This window comes from Podarcis tiliguerta (genome assembly GCF_965153285.1).
Source record: "Podarcis tiliguerta genome assembly, chromosome: 8".
NCBI lineage: Eukaryota > Metazoa > Chordata > Lepidosauria > Squamata > Lacertidae > Podarcis > Podarcis tiliguerta.
Genome location: NC_139541.1, coordinates 82,267,089 through 82,284,164, shown reverse-complemented (window position 1 = coordinate 82,284,164; position 17,076 = coordinate 82,267,089). Strand labels below are relative to the sequence as shown.

Genomic DNA, 17,076 nt, shown 5'->3' with positions numbered 1-17,076 from the left:
GGAGCATCTTCTGACTAAAGGCGGTTGGAATGACCTTTCAGCCATGCAGCAAAAAAAGAGCAAAACCCAACCCCCCCCTGCCCCCCAAGTAATCCAAATGGTTCATGTTTTGCTACTGCCCTAAGACCAAGGTTCAGTTTTATGAACCTAGAGAAGCTTCTCAAACAAAGGTCTTGAGCAAATAAAAATACTTTAAACAACTGCTTGTAACTTCTCAGGGTGGAAAGGCTATAGGTTTTTGTTCCAACAGTGTCTCTGCTGGAAGGTAAACTTTAACATGCCTGCCTCTTCATGCATGTAAAGATTGAGATTAACAAAGCCCTAATCATTAATTCTGTTTTTTAAAAATGGGTTTTGGCCTTTTCATCATTAGTTCTTCCGTTTACCTTTGTCTTAACTTTCATCCTGATGTTCCTTTCAGTCCTTTAGCAGGTTTACTTGATGTTTGGATGCATGTGATCTTTTATTTGTTACCATATTTTTCGCTCTATAAGACGCACCTAGTTTTTGGAGGAGGAAAACAAGAAAAAAAATACTCTGAATCTCAGAAGCCAGAACAGCAAGAGGGATCTCTGCGCAGTGAAAGCAGCAATCCCTCTTGCTGTTCTGGCTTCTGGGATAGCTGTGCAGCCTGCATTCACTCCATAAGACGCACACACATTTCCCCTTACTTTTTAGAAGGGAAAAAGTGAGTCTTATAGAGCAAAAAATACGGTATATGTTATTCAGCATTTTTCGTAAAAATAATGTCTCAAAGCACCTACGCCAGGTGGAGCGTTTCTGCTGCACCCTGGTCCGGACAACACTTGACTCTCATTGCACCCAAGGGTTGTTTTACTACAGCATAGCAAGGTTTACTGGTTCATGTTTGTTTTCGTTGCCACATTCACCGTCCAAAATGCTGTATAGAATATGGTCATGAGACAGGATTCCTCCCAGAGAACCTAGGGTGGGATTGAATGAGGTTAACTGGTAAGCTGATAGCACAGAAGAGGTAAGGCTTATGTAGCAAGAGTGGCTTTGTCAGAAATAGCAGCAGGTTTTTGGATTAAAGGTGGAGGAGGTGAATGGGGTGGTAGAGGGAACAGGGAGGCCGTTTCTGGCACAAGAAGCAACGTGGAGGAAGGGGAGCAAAGGAAAGCTCAGCAGTAGATGAGCCTGAATGCCAAGCAGCTTGCCATGCTGGAGTACTGTTAACAAGATTGAGTTAACGTGCCTGTGGGTTAAATGTACCCAGTAACAAGATAAATCCGTAACAGGATTAGCCTCTGATTAGTCAAAGTGAGTTTTGTGTAGGTCTTGCTGGAGCAAGTATGGAAAATGGCAGGTTCCCTCTGCCTGGCATCAGAGGCAGCTGTCTCAACGAATGCTTGTGTAGATGTAGAGAGCCAGTGTGGTGTAGTGGTTAAGAGCGGTAGTCTCCTAATCTGGGGAACCGGGTTCGTGTCTCCGCTCCTCCACAATCAGCTGCTGGGTGACTTTGGGCCAGTCACACTTCTCTGAAGTCTCTCAGCCCCACTCACCTCACAGAGTGTTTGTTGTGGGGAGGAAGGGAAAGGAGAATGTTAGCCGCTTTGAGACTCCTTAAAGGGAGTGAAAGGCGGGATATCAAATCCAAACTCTTCTTCTTCTTCTTCTAGATAATGGGGTACCTTCCCTTTTAACATACTACATTTTTGAAAAGCGGGGGAGGGGGAACCCTAAGATACCACTCTGCCTCATCATTTGTGGTTCTTGTTATTTCTTCCCTTACACTTTTCACTTCTGCAAATTCATCTCCTTTGTTCCCTTCCAGTCCTTGTGCCGGCTGTTCCTAGATTCCTACTGCCACCCTTCCCTTCTTTCCCCTCCATTCAGCCAACTCCTCCCTACATTACTGTATATGTGCCCAAACTTCATTTATTTTATCTGTCCAGGTAAGGTTCCACTATCCCTATGACTCTTTTAATCACCCACTCTTCACCTTTGCCTTGTCCTCCTAGGGTCTAAACTGTAAGACATTGTAAAGTGTTGAATAACAGTAATAAAATTGTCCCAACAAACTTGGGGTAAGTGCAGAAGTGCTTTTGTTTCTGTTACTGTTCCCGAGAGATTGTGTACTTTTAAGCCTCATGGACCATCTGTTCGTGTGGAAATAGCAACTTGGAAACTTCCTCTTTTTATCTTACATGTTTGGCCTAATTTTAATTTTACCATCTCTTGCTTGTTTATTGTTTCTCTTCCCTCATAAGCCTTCACATTCTCCCTCCCTTTTTTTTTTTCTTTACCTCATCCGTCATTTCAGGCACATCAACATTGGAAGTCGTTTCCAGGCAGAGATACCTGATCTTCAAGACAGATCATCCTTAGAAAATTGTGAGCATCCAGCCTCACTCGTGTGGAAGCCGTGGGGAGATATCACAACCAACAAAGAAACACAGAAAAGAGGTGTGCAGAAATGGGGGGGGGGGAGTTTTCCCACCTGAGGCTAACCCTCCCCAATTATACTTCATTTTTCTTTTCTTCTGTTCCGTTGCATTTTAATTACTCTTCTGCAGCCATTTGTTCATGCTTTTAAAAAAATCTCACTTGCAGTAACAGATCTGTTAAAATTGGCCTGCTCCAGTGCGATGCCAGGGGGAGGGACCAACCTAGAACTAGCTGTGCATTGCCTGCATGAAGCCCAAGGAAACATTCTGGTAAGATGCAATAAATTCACACTGGGCAAAACGCACCGGGTCTTATGAACATAAGCATAAATAACCCTGCTGGTTCAGGCCAGTGGTTTATCAAGTCCAGCATCCTGTTATCACATATGGAAAGCCAATACAGTGGTGCCTCGCAAGACGAAATTAATTTGTTCTGCGGGTTTTTTCGTCTTGTGAATTTTTCGTCTTGCGAAGCACGGTTTCCCATAGGAAATGCATTGACGGTTTCCCATAGGAATGCATTGATGGTTTTAAGAAAAAGGCGCAAGACGTTTTCGTCTTGCAAAGCAAGCCCATAGGGAAATTCGTCTTGCGAAGCAACTCAAAAAACAAAAAACTCTTTCGTCTTGCGAGTTTTTCGTCTTGCAAGGCATTCGTCTTGCGAGGTACCACTGTAATAATATTAATAATTTATTATTTATACCCCGCCCATCTGGCTGGGTTTCCCTAGCCACTCTGGGCGGCTTGCAACAGAACACTAAAATACAAAAACCTATTAAACATTAAAAGCTTCCCTAAACAGGGCTGCCTTCAGATGTCTTCCAAAAGTTTGGTAGTTGTTTTTCTCTTTGACATCTGGTGGGAGGGCGTTCCACAGGGCAGGTGCCACTACCGAGAAGACCCTCTGCCTGATTCCCTGTAACTTGGCTTCTCGTAGCAAGGAAACTGCCAGAAGGCCCTCAGCGCTGGACCTCAGTGTCTGGGCAGAGCGATGGAGGTGAGGACCTGAGCACATCTGCCCACATCTGATTCCCAGCAGCCAACTTTCAGTTCATTCATAAAATCATTACCATACTACCTCCAGCAGCGGAGGTAGAACATGGCCATTGATAGCCTTATCCTCCATGACTTGGTCTAATCTTTTAAAGCAATCTAAACATGTGGCCGCCGCTACATCTTGTGAGAGCTGCTTTGTTGGACTGTTGAGAATCTCAGGTTCATTGTTTTGAAGGCTTTCGTAATTTCGGGGTTGTATGCTTTAGCCAAATGATGGGTTTAATTTATATTGGGAGTGCCCATAGCTGAATGGCACGATGCGTGTTTTGTGTGTGGAAGGTTCCACACTCAAGGCCTAGTGTCTCCAGTTAAAAGTAGCTGGTGTCGTGGAAGACCTCAGAGAGCCAGTGCTAGTCAACATAGGCAAGACTCTAACCTGGGTGGATAAACAAATAGCTGGACCTGGTAAAAACAGCTTCCAGTGTTAAGTAACGGCGTTTCCGTGCGCTGCTCTGGTTCGCCAGAAGCGGCTTAGTCATGCTAGCCACATGATCCGGAAGCTGTACGCCGGCTCCCTCGGCCAGTAAAGCGAGATGAGCGCCACAACCCCAGAGTCGGCCGCGACTGGACCTAATGGTCAGGGGTCCCTTTACCCCTTTACCTTTTAATGTTAAGGAATATTGACAGAGGCTATTAAATCTGGGGGTTTTGGGTGCAGGGAGAGCAGTGGCTCAGTTTCATGCAAATGCACTTCAGTGGAGCAATCTATTAATGGACTAAAGTATAGTCCTTTTTGACAGGCCTAGTTTGCTTTGCCTCTGCGAAACTGTATATTGGTGATGAGCCAGTGCGCGGCCACTTGATGCTATGCGCAGCATACTACTGGCCAACACCCCCCCGCTGTATATTGATGCACAAACTGCAGAATCCATACTGTAGACTCATTGACATTGGGGGGTGGCGGAGAAAATCAGCGCAGTATGGCTTGCCCCATACATATTGTGCAGCCTTGTAGCAGTGGAAACAGATGCACTCAGGCAACACTAAGAAAAAATATTTTCCAAGTGTTTGTGCAGAAACAGTGCCGCCTTGGGCAGCTGCCAGATGTCAACTGATACGGAGACTGGTTTCACTAATTGCAGTTAATAGGAGTCGGTCTCTTTCTCTCCCTTGTGGACAAGTTCCCTTACTTGTTTCTACTTGGAGGGAGTTATGACAGCTTTCTCTAAAACAATTACAGGACGCACTGGAGATGCTGTTGCTCCAAGGACCACAGAAGCCTCCCTTTCATCCTCTTGCTAACTATCATTACTCAGGTAAAAGCAAATTGCCTACATTAGGATATAACCATTGCTTCCATGAAGCCCATAAGTATTTAGCAAGTTGCGATAGCGGCTACGTTCACGCTGCACAGTTTGTGGCTTACCATGAGGCACAAATACAAGATGGGTGACACCTGGCTTGAGAGCAGTACATGTGAAAAGGATCTAGGAGTCTTGGTTGACCACAAACTTGACATGAGCCAACAGTGTGACGCGGCAGCTAAAAAAGCCAATGCAATTCTGGGCTGCATCAATAGGAGTATAGCATCTAGATCAAGGGAAGTAATAGTGCCACTGTATTCTGCTCTGGTCAGACCTCACCTGGAGTACTGTGTCCAGTTCTGGGCACCACAGATCAAGAAGGACACTGACAAACTGGAACGTGTCCAGAGGAGGGCAACCAAAATGGTCAAAGGCCTGGAAACGATGCCTTATGAGGAACGGCTAAGGAAGCTGGGCATGTTTAGCCTGGAGAAGAGGAGGTTAAGGGGTGATATGATAGCCATGTTCAAATATATGAAAGGATGTCACCTAGAGGAGGGAGAAAGGTTGTTTTCTGCTGCTCCAGAGAAGCGGACACGGAGCAATGGATCCAAACTACAAGAAAGAAGATTCCACCTAAACATTAGGAAGAACTTCCTGACAGTAAGAGCTGTTTGACAGTGGAATTTGCTGCCAAGGAGTGTGGTGGAGTCTCCTTCTTTGGAGGTCTTTAAGCAGAGGCTTGACAACCATATGTCAGGAGTGCTCTGATGGTGTTTCCTGCTTGGCAGGGGGTTGGACTCGATGGCCCTTGTGGTCTCTTCCAGCTCTATGATTCTATGATTCTATTCTATGATTCTATTCTATGCACGAGTTGATCACACCCACTTTGCTTCTTTCCAGTACCGCTAGGGGGGAAACAAACCATGATCCCTGGCTTAGCATTGCCTCAGAATTCTGCACAGAGGATTTTAAAACGCTTGGGTTGCATTTAATGCAATTCTGAACCTCGTAGTTCTCAAGCAGAGTACTGCTCCAATTGTCCTTTGGGAAAGAAGAATATAAGTGTCTAATGAAATGCAAATGCACGTTCGTTGCCCCCAAAATGGCGCAGAACATCATTCAAGTGCTATTGGCTGACCTCTACTCACAGTGACTCTTAGCATGTGGGGCCACATAGCGGCATGCAGTGGGAGAAGCACTCTAGCATGTGGAAGAAAATAATGCTCACTACTGTGTGCATTCTGCCTCCCGGTGTTGGAGCACCATTCTCTCTGAGCAGTTCACAATGTGTCAGCGCATTATTAAAATAGCTTTTGTGTTGGTGGTGATGGGCCCCATATTGAAACTTCGTAGAAAACAAAGATGTTAATTAAGGACACCAGAGGTTCTGTACTGCCAAAATTTCTAGTAATTTTTTTTAAATGGAGGAGGAAAATTGAAGGTTGTGACCTTGAGATTAACTGTAAGCATGCAGCAAAATTAAGTACAGCCAAATACATCCCCTCCAAAGCTTTATGATTTCATAGTTTAGGTTCGAAAAATAGCAGAAATGTTGAAGCTAAGATCGGAATTAGAGAATTGAGCATTATTTGCCCATTGCTGGATGAGAAATATCGTTAACATGCTCTCACCCTTGGTTTTTAATATCATGAAAATAATGTGAGCTGTATTAATCTCGGTGATGAATTTTAAATGCTAATTATAAACAAACCAGAGGTCCTGAAGAATTTTCCAAACACATCAATAAACTCATTATGCGGGTTTCCCAGTTCAGGGAGAGTAGGCAGAAGAGGGGCAATAAAGATTTTAATTTTGTGAGAGCAATGGACCATTAAGCAGACTGCCTGTCTCCTGTTTCTTGTTGCACCCCCAGGTTCACATCTGTGGACTCCTGCAGAGAAGCAGTTGTTCAAGAAGGCTTTTGGCTTGCACAAAAAGGATTTTTACCTCATACAGAAGAAGGTAGGGCCTTCAGTTGGCAGTGGAGCCATCTTTCAGGCTGCTTCATCTCACAAAACAAAGTGTCTCCCCCTCCAGTTTTTAATCTGAAGGCTATCCAATAGTGTTTGGGGGTTTTTAAATCCTATTTTAGAATCTTTTGTTGGCATTTAAAGGCCCTGATTATGTGGTCATGTGTATTATAGCATCTTGGGATTATTTTGCGCAAAGAAGTTCCCTGCTCACAAATTGCCTGAGGCTAAATCTAATCCCAGATCCACAGGAACAGAATGAAGAGAAAACGAAAACAACATATATTCTGTATATTTAATATTGTATCAGTTGCTCCTTTGTTCACTTTGAATTTTTCTCCCTTTTCCCCCCATCCTTTTCAATAGATACAAACTAAGACTGTTTCCCAGTGTGTTGAATACTACTATAGCTGGAAAAAAATACTAAAATTTGACACCAGTCGAGCACAGTTAGTAGAAAAGAGGCCCAAGAGAGAGCAGGATGAGGTAGAAATGGATGAAGAAAAGGTATATAAGAGATTGATGGGGATCTGGCAGAGGTTTGACTGACTGATTTAAAGCTGTGCCCTTTACCTTTCCCTCCCTGCTTTAGGAAAGGTAACATTCACCGCAGCAAAAACTCCTGGGGACAACGGCTTTTCCTTACCAGCTTCCTCACGCATCTGTTGAAATAGATGCTTGTCTACGAAAGCTCATGCGGCAATAAATGTATTGGTATTTAAGGTGTCCTGGGACTCTGTTGTTTTTACTACGAAAGACTAATGTGTCTGGCTCTTTTTTAGGGCGTGGAGGAGAAGCTCGGTTTCCGTAGCTGTAGATGCCCTCAGTATCATTCATGTGCCCTTTTCTTTTTTTAAATGGTGGGGGTGGAGTTCTGATGGGGGCAGTGGCATATATTGGGCAAGTGAACCTATCACAGCTCAGCACAGAATTGCTGCACCTTTGCAATGGCTGCCATTTGATCATCTTGTGTCTCTTTTAAAATCAGTCTTTGGATCAGCACCATCACACTCTTTTTGCTCTAATTAAAAAAAAGAAGTGAAATACCTCTTAAATGAAATAGCATTTTAGCATTATAACACTATGTTTAAAACAGTGCTGAAAAACCAAAATCTCTTTTCTGGTCACTGCCGTTGTCACAGGGAATGACCAGAAAGGTGTTTTGTTTTGAATCGCTATTTTATTAGCAGCTTTGCATTACAGCATAAATAACATTTTTAAAAAGAAAACACTTTAACAAAATGGAAAACGGAAACTTTTCCAGCTAACTTTAACTACCTTGTTAACATGGCGATGACTAGAAAGGGTTCTTTTTCTTTCCCCGTTAAAATAAAATGCATCATTGTGTACTCATTCAAACATTTATTCCTTGCTCTTCAGATGGAAAAGCTCCCAGAGTGGTTTACAAATCAGTAAAATTAACACTATCTCTGCCAGATTAGGCAAAATTTTAGCTAAACACTTTGGAGCTGGGTATGAGCAGTAAACCATCTTGCAATAATTTTTCATTTATACTTGCTGATGGAGATACAGATAAGTTGGGACGTCTGTAATCTCTACTTGAAGGATCATTTTGACATTTCATTTTAAATTCATTACCTTTGCTACCTTCTTAAGAGAGCAATATCTGCTATTTTTGACACTGATTTTGAAATATTACTTCCTTGACGTTAAGTTTTTCAAATACTGTGAAGTCCATATTGATAGTTTCCTTCTCTGTGATGTTTAAATCAGGTTACTTCTAACTTGGAAATAGCAGTATCCTATAGGGGAGTTAGAATTCATTCCCCTCCTCTTTCATTTCAGTTTCTTATTTTTGTGTCCTGCCCTGGGATCCCTTTGTGAAGAAAGGCAAGTTAGAAATACCTGAAAATAAATAACGCTCTTTCATTTAAGTGGTATTTCACTAATATATATATATATATTTCAAAATATTGCTGGAAAAGACTAATTAAAATGGCACCTATTGTAAAGGTTAATTAACGGTGAAGGTGCACTGAGTTTCAAGCGACTGCTGGGTTAAATTGCACCTTCTCATTCCCTGCCCGTTGCATTTATATCCTGCCCCCTGTTGTGGACAGAACAAAATGGGATGTACATACTGAAGAAGGCGCAGTATCCCCAATAGTGTGGGAGGTGCATTGCAATTCTACTTGTGGTTTTCATCGGAAAAGCAGCAATTGAATATCGCTAGGAGCCACTCACCCTGGAGGCCGCTCTAGGCTGACCCATCCGTTCCGGAAGGAGTGTAAGAACTGTGTTGGTTTAAACTGGACGCTGCAGCCTCTTTGTAGATGCAGCTTGTGCATTTTCTCAGGAGGGCTGAGGATTTGATTTTATCCTTAAAACGGCAGCTGAGGTTCTCAGGAATCCAAATCCTGTGCCACTTCCACATTCTATATAGAATTGGGTATAGGCGAAATTATGAAAGGTGCCTACTTCAAGCCCTGGTGACAATTCATTGTGCCACTGGATATGTGAAAAACGATTCTTAACAACCTTCGATAAAGAAACGAAGCACATTTGAATCCTCGCCCCAAAATAAACTGGATGAAGGGGCAAAGCAGACATGATGTCAATCACATGAATGCCACTTACATCATTCATTTCTTTAGTAAATATCAGCAGCAATTAACATTTTGCCCTTGGCTATGGTCTGTGTCTGAGCTGGAGCTGATTCAGATGAGGACCTTAACCAGGGCAAAGAGTTAAAGATCTCCATCCCAATGCTGCTGCTATTTGTTTCAATAAGCAGCCATTATGTGATTAACTTCATGCCCATCCCTTTAACCCTTCGTCTAGTTTGCTATGGGAGCGAATGAAGTTCTGGTCCACATCTTGCTTCTGAATTTTCTGCATCTCCTGAATACTACATTCCTTTCAGTGTGGTTCAGATTTGATACCATCTCAAAATGCTAAAGGGACGCGGGTGGCGCTGTGGGTAAAACCTCAGTGTCTAGGACTTGCCGATCGTATGGTCGGCGGTTCGAATCCCCGCGGCGGGGTGAGCTCCCGTCTTTCGGTCCCAGCTCCTGCCCACCTAGCAGTTCGAAAGCACCCTTAAGTGCAAGTAGATAAATAGGTACCGCTTTATAGCGGGAAGGTAAACGGCGTTTCCGTGTGCTGCGCTGGTGCTGGCTTGCCAGAGCAGCTTCGTCACACTGGCCACGTGACCCTGAAGTGTATGCGGACAGCGCTGGCCCCTGGCCTCTTAAGTGAGATGGGCGCACAACCCTAGAGTCGGACACGACTGGCCCGTATGGGCAGGGGTACCTTTACCTTTACCAAAATGCTAAGGTGCCACCAAGCGTCGCCAGCCACATTGGAAAGATAATGAATTTATCTTCGGATTCTTTATTGGGCTTTGCCAGAGACTTAATAGTAGTGTGAGAAGGAAAATTACTTCTGTGTAAAACACAAATGTTTCATGACTTGCAGATAGCGTGCAGCCCAAAGAAGCGGCACTGCCACCTGCCTAAACAGGAGAATAAGCTAAAACCAAGGAATTACAAAAAATCAGCACAGAGCACTTTCAGTCCAACCAGCAGCCAGAAAGAAACTTTAGATAGGCCCAGAAGCACAGGCAGTCAGGGTGTGTTCCCGTGTAAAGAATGTACAAGGTAACAATTCAACGTTTTGGTTTCTTGTGCCATTTTTAAAAATAAGTCCACTTTGTGCTTAGCCATAAATTTGTCCCCAGCCCCCTTCCCTTTTTATAGTTGGCTTACTATGGCACTTTGGGCAGGGTTCACGCCAATCACCACCCTTTGTGCCCATCACTAAGCGAGAAAGAAAACCCCACCCTTTGTCAGGGGGGAGATCATATTCTTCCTCTTGCACCGAAACCGGGATTATGCGTGCGTCACTCTCACATTGCTGTAGCATCTCACCTGAGTATTGAAAAACCCTGGCCTTTATCTCCCGTTTACATCTAGAGTGTTTGACAAGATAAAAAGCCGGAATGCTCACATGAAGCGCCATCGGCTGCAGGACCAGATGGAACCGATGATAAAGATTAAGTGGCCCATGAAGCATCTGAAAAATGAGCCAGAGAAGCAAGAAAGGAACTCGGATGTTGATTTCCTCCAGTGGTAACTGGGAAGGCGCAGTTTCAGGGTGAGATTGCTGGTCAACTAGAAAGTGCCAGTGAAACCAGCTAGGATTTGAGTTTTATAGCACCTGTTCATTCACTTGAGCGGGTTGAAATTAGGTTCTGTACACAACAGCCTCTTTATGCTACTGGGAGCATAGGAACTGATTTTTTAAAGAAAATAAAAAATGCTCATAAATAGCTTCTAGCTTGAACTCAGAAGTAGTGCTCCGTTGTACTTTCAAATGGGCATCCATTTGTGGCTATTGCGGGGCAGAATTTGATGGTATGGATGGCACAGGGCTGCTATTCAAAAACAGCCCACCTGCTTTTCTGACCTTCCATAATGTCTACTAGTGAAATTCAGCATGTGATTGGACATCGCACTGTGTGTCTCCTCAACGCCTGCGGAGGCAGCCAGTGACGAGAGAGGGAGCAGGGAAATCCTGAGTGTTGGTATCGCATCACGTGATGCCTTTCACAAGATGGGGCAGAGGATGAGGAGAACACACAGAGGAAGCCTTCTTGTGACAGTGGTAATCCTTGTGTAGGATGGGCTCGTAGGATACCACCCGTGATTGCATTTTCGGGAGCAGCCCTGTGCCAGCCATGACATCTATTGAAAGGCAGGGTGTGCTAGGTGTTGACTTAAGCACCATTAAAACTTCAGCTGGGGTCGGCTTTGACAAAAATAGAAAGCAGGATTATGGCATTCAGTTGGCTCATGCTTAAATTTACCATAGAAAAGGAGGTGTGTGAATTAATTGAGTCTGCATTAAATTCCAATTAGCCAGGGTGGAAGGATCCTATACAGCTGCCAATAACTGTAAAATAGCTTTTGCTCAATTACAGGGATGCTTGTTCGTGCTTTTGTTCAATTACAGAATGAAAGCCCTCGTGGTTCTGCTGAAATGTTATGAGTAACCCCCGTTCTCCCGCTCCCTCTCTTCCAGGGTTCTGTTATTTTTTTGGAGGACGGACGGAGTAGGCCAATCAATGAGAAATCACCATTGTATTTAGTATCTTTTTTGTGATTGATGTTCACACGACTGCTTTTTGATTCACGCTGTAGTACCACATTGATCTGCGTTATTGTTATTTTGTATGCACTCACAGTGTTGCTTAATTAAATTGGGTTCCACAACTGAAGTTGTAAAGTCGTCCTGGATTCTTACACCAGAGGATAAACATCCAGCCACGTGTGGAGGGAAGGGGGCAACAGCCATCACAGTCGCTGGTGGGACTCAAACTACAGGCCTAGGAGCCCTGCTGGACTGCGGTATACTGAACCACTCCAGCTCTTTGGAAACCATAGACTTACTTGGGCCCAAGTAATTGGAATAGCACTTTCCCTTATTCAACTGCGGGAAAACTGATTGGGTTAGGGTTTCTGTGTGTATTTCCCTTTTGTCAGTAAGTAGCAGTGCGTTCAAGAAAGAATTTGTGCATCTAGCTGTGTTTCCCAGACTTGGGCCTCCAGCTGTTTTTGAAGTACAATTCCCATCATCCCTGACCACTGCTCCTGATAGCTAGGGATAATGGGAGTTGTAGTCCAGAAACATTTTGCCCAGCCCTCCAGTTTCATACTTCAGCCAGTCTCTGCAAGACAACACTACACCTTCAATGAGCAGCAGTCAGTTTTGGCAATGAACTGTGTAACTAATCACTGGCTATTGGGCCTGATTCATGTTACATGAAAAGCACTTTCTTGCGATGGGGGTCCACGCAGGGCCAACATGGGTGTTGCTTCTTCCCTAGAGAAGGTGTAAGAGGAAGGTCCAACCTGCCTTTTATGGAGTCTGATGAGACTAAATTGCCATCGAGTTTAACCTCAGACTGCACGGTGGGGCAATATATCCACCCCAACCCCCACCCCCAGCTACACAGTCCAAATTAGGAAGAGAGGGTGTATAGAGGTACCTCAGGTTAAGTACTTAATTCGTTCCAGAGGTCCGTTCTTAACCTGAAACTGTTCTTAACCTGAAGCACCACTTTAGTTAATGGGACCTCCCACTGCCGCCGCATGATTTCTGTTCTCATCCTGAAGCAAAGTTCTTAACCCGAGGTACTATTTCTGGGTTAGCGGAGTCTGTAACCTGAAGAGTCTGTAACCTGAAGCGCCTGTAACCCGAGGTACCACTGTATGGTGAAATTCTAACAAATTCACACATTCAATGCCTATCCCACTCAGAATTTCCCCAAAACAGCAACTTCATTTTGCATATGTGTTCATAGCAGGAACAACTCCCAAAAGGGAACTATCCCCATGGATGAATGCTACTGATGGATTACTTCTGAGAAAAGCAGCATATTGAGATATTCTTTAATCCCTAACAGATCAAATGAAACCTGAAGCGTATGTAACCAGAGGTACCACTGTACTGTACTGCAGAAAACAAATTCCTTCATGCGAGTTTCCCTCAAAAAATCCAAACCACTATAGGAGAGGCAGGATGTTTCCTTGCTAGTTCCCCTCACACACATCCTGCGCTGCGGTAGGAAACGAGCTGGGCAGAGGTGAACCCAGATCTGCGTTCATTACAAGTTAAACATGCAAGGAGGAGTTTTGCGTCAGCTGCTGCAAACTCACCCATAGGGTTTCAGCAGTGATAGTCTCTTCTGCAGCTGCATATTCTAGCTTGATGCTGCAGTTATCAAGTACTTGACATACTTGTGTAAAAGGTGTTAAAACTTAGCAGCTAGAAGATAACTTAAGTCAGAATTGTAGTCACTTAGGGCCAGGTGTGGGAAACCTTTCGCTTCCAAATGATGTTGGAAGACAGTTCCCTTCATGCCTGGCCATTGACTGCTTTCTGGGACTGATGAGCCTTAGTTCAAGAGCAGCTGGAGGGTCAAAGGTTCCCCACACTCAAGACTTATTTATTTTATATGCTGCTTGATTGCAGAAAGTAACCACAAAGTGGTTTAGTGTGCCTATGTCCACACTAGTGTATTCATGCATATGTGGGCGTGAATCTACACATGAGCACTTTCCAGTTGTATACCTCTGAATCTAAATGTTTCCTGTGATATAGTTTCACTGCATTGTCCCCTCCCCACAGTTAGATTTTTCAAAACTTAGGGTGGGTGGGTAAGTCCTGAGGTCCATTGTGGCATATGTATTTTGTACCTGTAGCATATACACTTTAAAAAAATAGATATTCTTTTTTTAACATTTTTTTTGAAATACAAGTTTTCTGAGACACCAGATTTGCACAAAAGAGCAGTTAAAATAAATCAATATTTATATGTGCTTGTTCTAAGGATTTGGAGTTGGTCACAACCGCCTGAAATACAGGAATCTCAAACTAAAGTATGAAAGGCTGATGCATCCATTTTCCTTTCCCACCTTCTGTACCTGCAAGGGCAAACTTATTTTTATGGCAGCCAATTCGTGGAATAGCAGTTCTGTGCAAAAGTGTCGTTTTGAAAAATAAGCACAATGCCAACCTGTGGAAAAGAACAAACAAACCTCTGTGCTGCAAAACGTGACAATTACAAAAATGCGAACGCAACACGCTGGCTAATAACTATTAGTAAATATATAATTGGTATGATGTCGTTCAAAATATACGAATAAGCCACTTCAAAATAATATATATATCATACAACACATCTCACAAAATATGCAAGTAACTGCAAGTTGTTATATGTATCAAGAGACAATCAAAGGTTCAGCCAACTAATGAACAGCGAGGAATGCCAAACGGTCTCTCAAAGGAAGACGTCTCGCAAAAGTTTCAAAGGAAGATGTCTCTCCGAAGTCTCAAAAGGACAGTGCATTTGGAATAGTTCAACTTTTTCAGAATAAAGTCTTGGAATTGCAAGCAATGAATGACAACAAAACTGAGCAACCTGTATGTAAGATATACAGTGAAACAAAATATATAAAGAGATACATACCAAATAATACATACTAGTGAAGATCATACTAGTGGATCAGTGCTCACTGGATAATGTGGCTTATTTGTATATTTTGAGTGACATACCGATTATATATTTACTAACAGTTACAGTGGTGCCTCGCAAGACGAAAAGAATCCGTTCCGCGAGTCTCTTCGTCTTGCGGTTTTTTCGTCTTGCGAAGCAACCCTATTAGCGGTTTAGTGGCTATTAGCGGCTATTAAAGGCTTAAGAGATTAGCGGATTAGCTGCCAAAAGGCTATTAGCAGCTTAGTGCCTTAGAAAAAGGGGGTGGGGAGCGGAAAAAAATCGCAAGAATCGCAATACATTTTCGTCTTGCGAAGCAAGCCGATAGAGAAATTCGCCCTGCGAAGCGCATTGAAAAACGGAAAACCCTTTCGTCTAGCGGGTTTTCCGTCTTGCGAGGCATTCGTCTTGCGGGGCACCACTATATTAGCCAGCGTGTTGTGTTTGCATTTTTGTAACCTGTGGAAAAGGGCAGGCCTACGTCTTTTGCTTTGGGCTCATGGAAGGAGGGGGTGGTGCAACAGACAGCACCCAGTGAAGTTTCACCACACATGTTCTAAAAAAACAACAACAAAAAAACCCACCCATGCAATGTTCAGTGCACCCTCAGTCAGGTAATGTGCCTTTTTATATTGGATTTTCTTCCCTTATTGGATTATCTGCAGCTCAGAGAAATCTGAATTTAGTGGTGGGAAAGTGCAGGCTGCCAGGATTGCACTTGAAAGAGGCAGCTGTCAAGTGGACACAACAAAAACAGAAGCAGCTTCAAATCAACATCAAACTTGCATGTGGATGAGCCCTGAAGTTTCTGTGGTTTTCAGCTTTTAATGAAAGTTCCTAAGCCCTCTGTAGTAGGGTTGGAGGATGGATGGCAGCTAATGGATTGAGGTTGAATCCTGACAAGACAGAAGTACTGTTTTGGGGGGACAGGAGGCGGGCAGGTGTGAGGGACTCCCTGGTCCTAAAGGACCAGCCTGGGAGTCATTCTGGACTCACAGCTGTCCATGGAGGAGCAGGTCAATTCTGTATCCAGGGCAGCTGTCTACCAACTCCACCTGGTACGCAGGCTGAGACCCTCCCTGCCCACAGACTGTCTCGCCAGAGTGGTGCATGCTCTAGTTATCTCCCACTTGGACTACTGCAATGCGCTCTATGTGGGGCTATCTTTGAAGGTGACCCGGAAACTACAACTAATCCAGAATGCGGCAGCTAGACTGGGGGTGGCCACCGAGACCACATAACACCGGTCTTGAAAGACCTACATTGGCTTCCAGTACGTTTCCGAGCACAATTCAAAGTGTTGGTGTTGACCTTTAAAGCCCTAAACGGCCTCGGCCCAGTATACCCAAAGGAGCGTCTCCGCCCCCATCGTTCTGCCCGGATGCTGAGGTCCAGCGCTAAGGGCCTTCTGTTGGTTCCCTCATTGCGAGAAACAAAGCTACAGGGAACCAGGCAGAGGGCCTTCTCGGTGGTGGTGCCCGCCCTGTGGAACGCCCTCCCACCAGATGTCAAAGCGATAAACAACTACCTGACATTCAGAAGACATCTTAAGGCAGCCCTGTTCAGGGAAGTTTTTAATGTGTGACATTTTAGTGTATTCTTGGTCTCTGTGGAAGCAGCCCAGAGTGGCTGGGGAAACCCAGCCAGATGGGCGGGGTACAAACAATAAAATTATTATTATTAATTATTATTATTATCCCCAGTTCCCAGGGACAGTTCCCAGATTTGCAAATCTGTCTCTGGACAAATTCTGTCCCTAGAATGTCCCCAGATTTGCAAATCTGTCCCCAGGAAACGTGGCAGCGGCAGCCTCAGCAGCCCGGAGCCAGCCGGTTAGCGCAGTTGGCTCTGGCTGGCTTCAGGAGCTGCTTGCTGCCGTGGCGCAGGAAAAATGGCAGGTGCCACGGCAGCAAGCAGTTCCTGAAGCCAGCCGGAGCCAACTGCACTACCAGGCTGGCCCCTCCTGGGCAATGGCCACCTGCCTGTGGCTTCCAAGCCTCCCTTGATCTGTCAAAACAAAGGAGGAAGGGGGAAGATGATCAGGGAAGGAGGCGCCCAGTTGCCCAGTTTTTTTAAAAAAACTGCACATTTATGTTTCACAGGGTGCGAAAGAAGGGCTGTAATGGTTCTAGGGGTTGCTCGTGCATAAGTTGCCATTACTCCTGGCTAGGTTGCCTGGTTGAACCCTTTCTGTCAGGACAGCCTCAAGTTCCGTGGCTGTCTCAGTCGCTGGTAGAATCCATCAGTGGGTGTTTCTTAAACCGCTTCCAGCATAGAAGCTGTTTGACGCCCAGTCTCCTCCTACTCTGCCTGCGCGGAAGTCTTCTGCGCAAAGTGGGTGTGGGCAACGGAGTACTCTACCCTCTCCACTGGTC

At 44.5% G+C, this 17,076-nt stretch overlaps 1 protein-coding gene across 14 annotated transcripts in view; it reads left to right on the top strand.

The window, feature by feature from the left end:
* ZNF541 (zinc finger protein 541) overlaps positions 1–11,920 on the top strand; it is a 34,443-nt gene extending 22,523 nt beyond the window's left edge. For 11 of the 14 annotated variants that reach the window (XM_083454734.1, XM_083454745.1, XM_083454733.1 and 8 more), the window contains 8 exons: positions 2,285–2,427; positions 2,575–2,678; positions 4,645–4,720; positions 6,585–6,673; positions 7,048–7,188; positions 10,120–10,301; positions 10,617–10,797; positions 11,725–11,920. In XM_083454734.1, coding sequence (XP_083310860.1) covers positions 2,285–2,427; positions 2,575–2,678; positions 4,645–4,720; positions 6,585–6,673; positions 7,048–7,188; positions 10,120–10,301; positions 10,617–10,776 — 895 coding nt within the window. In that variant the 3' untranslated portion in view covers positions 10,777–10,797; positions 11,725–11,920. Of the gene's footprint in view, positions 1–2,284; positions 2,428–2,574; positions 2,679–4,644; positions 4,721–6,584; positions 6,674–7,047; positions 7,189–7,273; positions 7,408–10,119; positions 10,302–10,616; positions 10,798–11,724 lie in introns of those variants that run through there. The other 3 variants (XM_083454737.1, XM_083454738.1, XM_083454736.1) reach the window with 1 other exon arrangement.
* Positions 11,921–17,076: the final 5,156 nt, after the last annotated feature.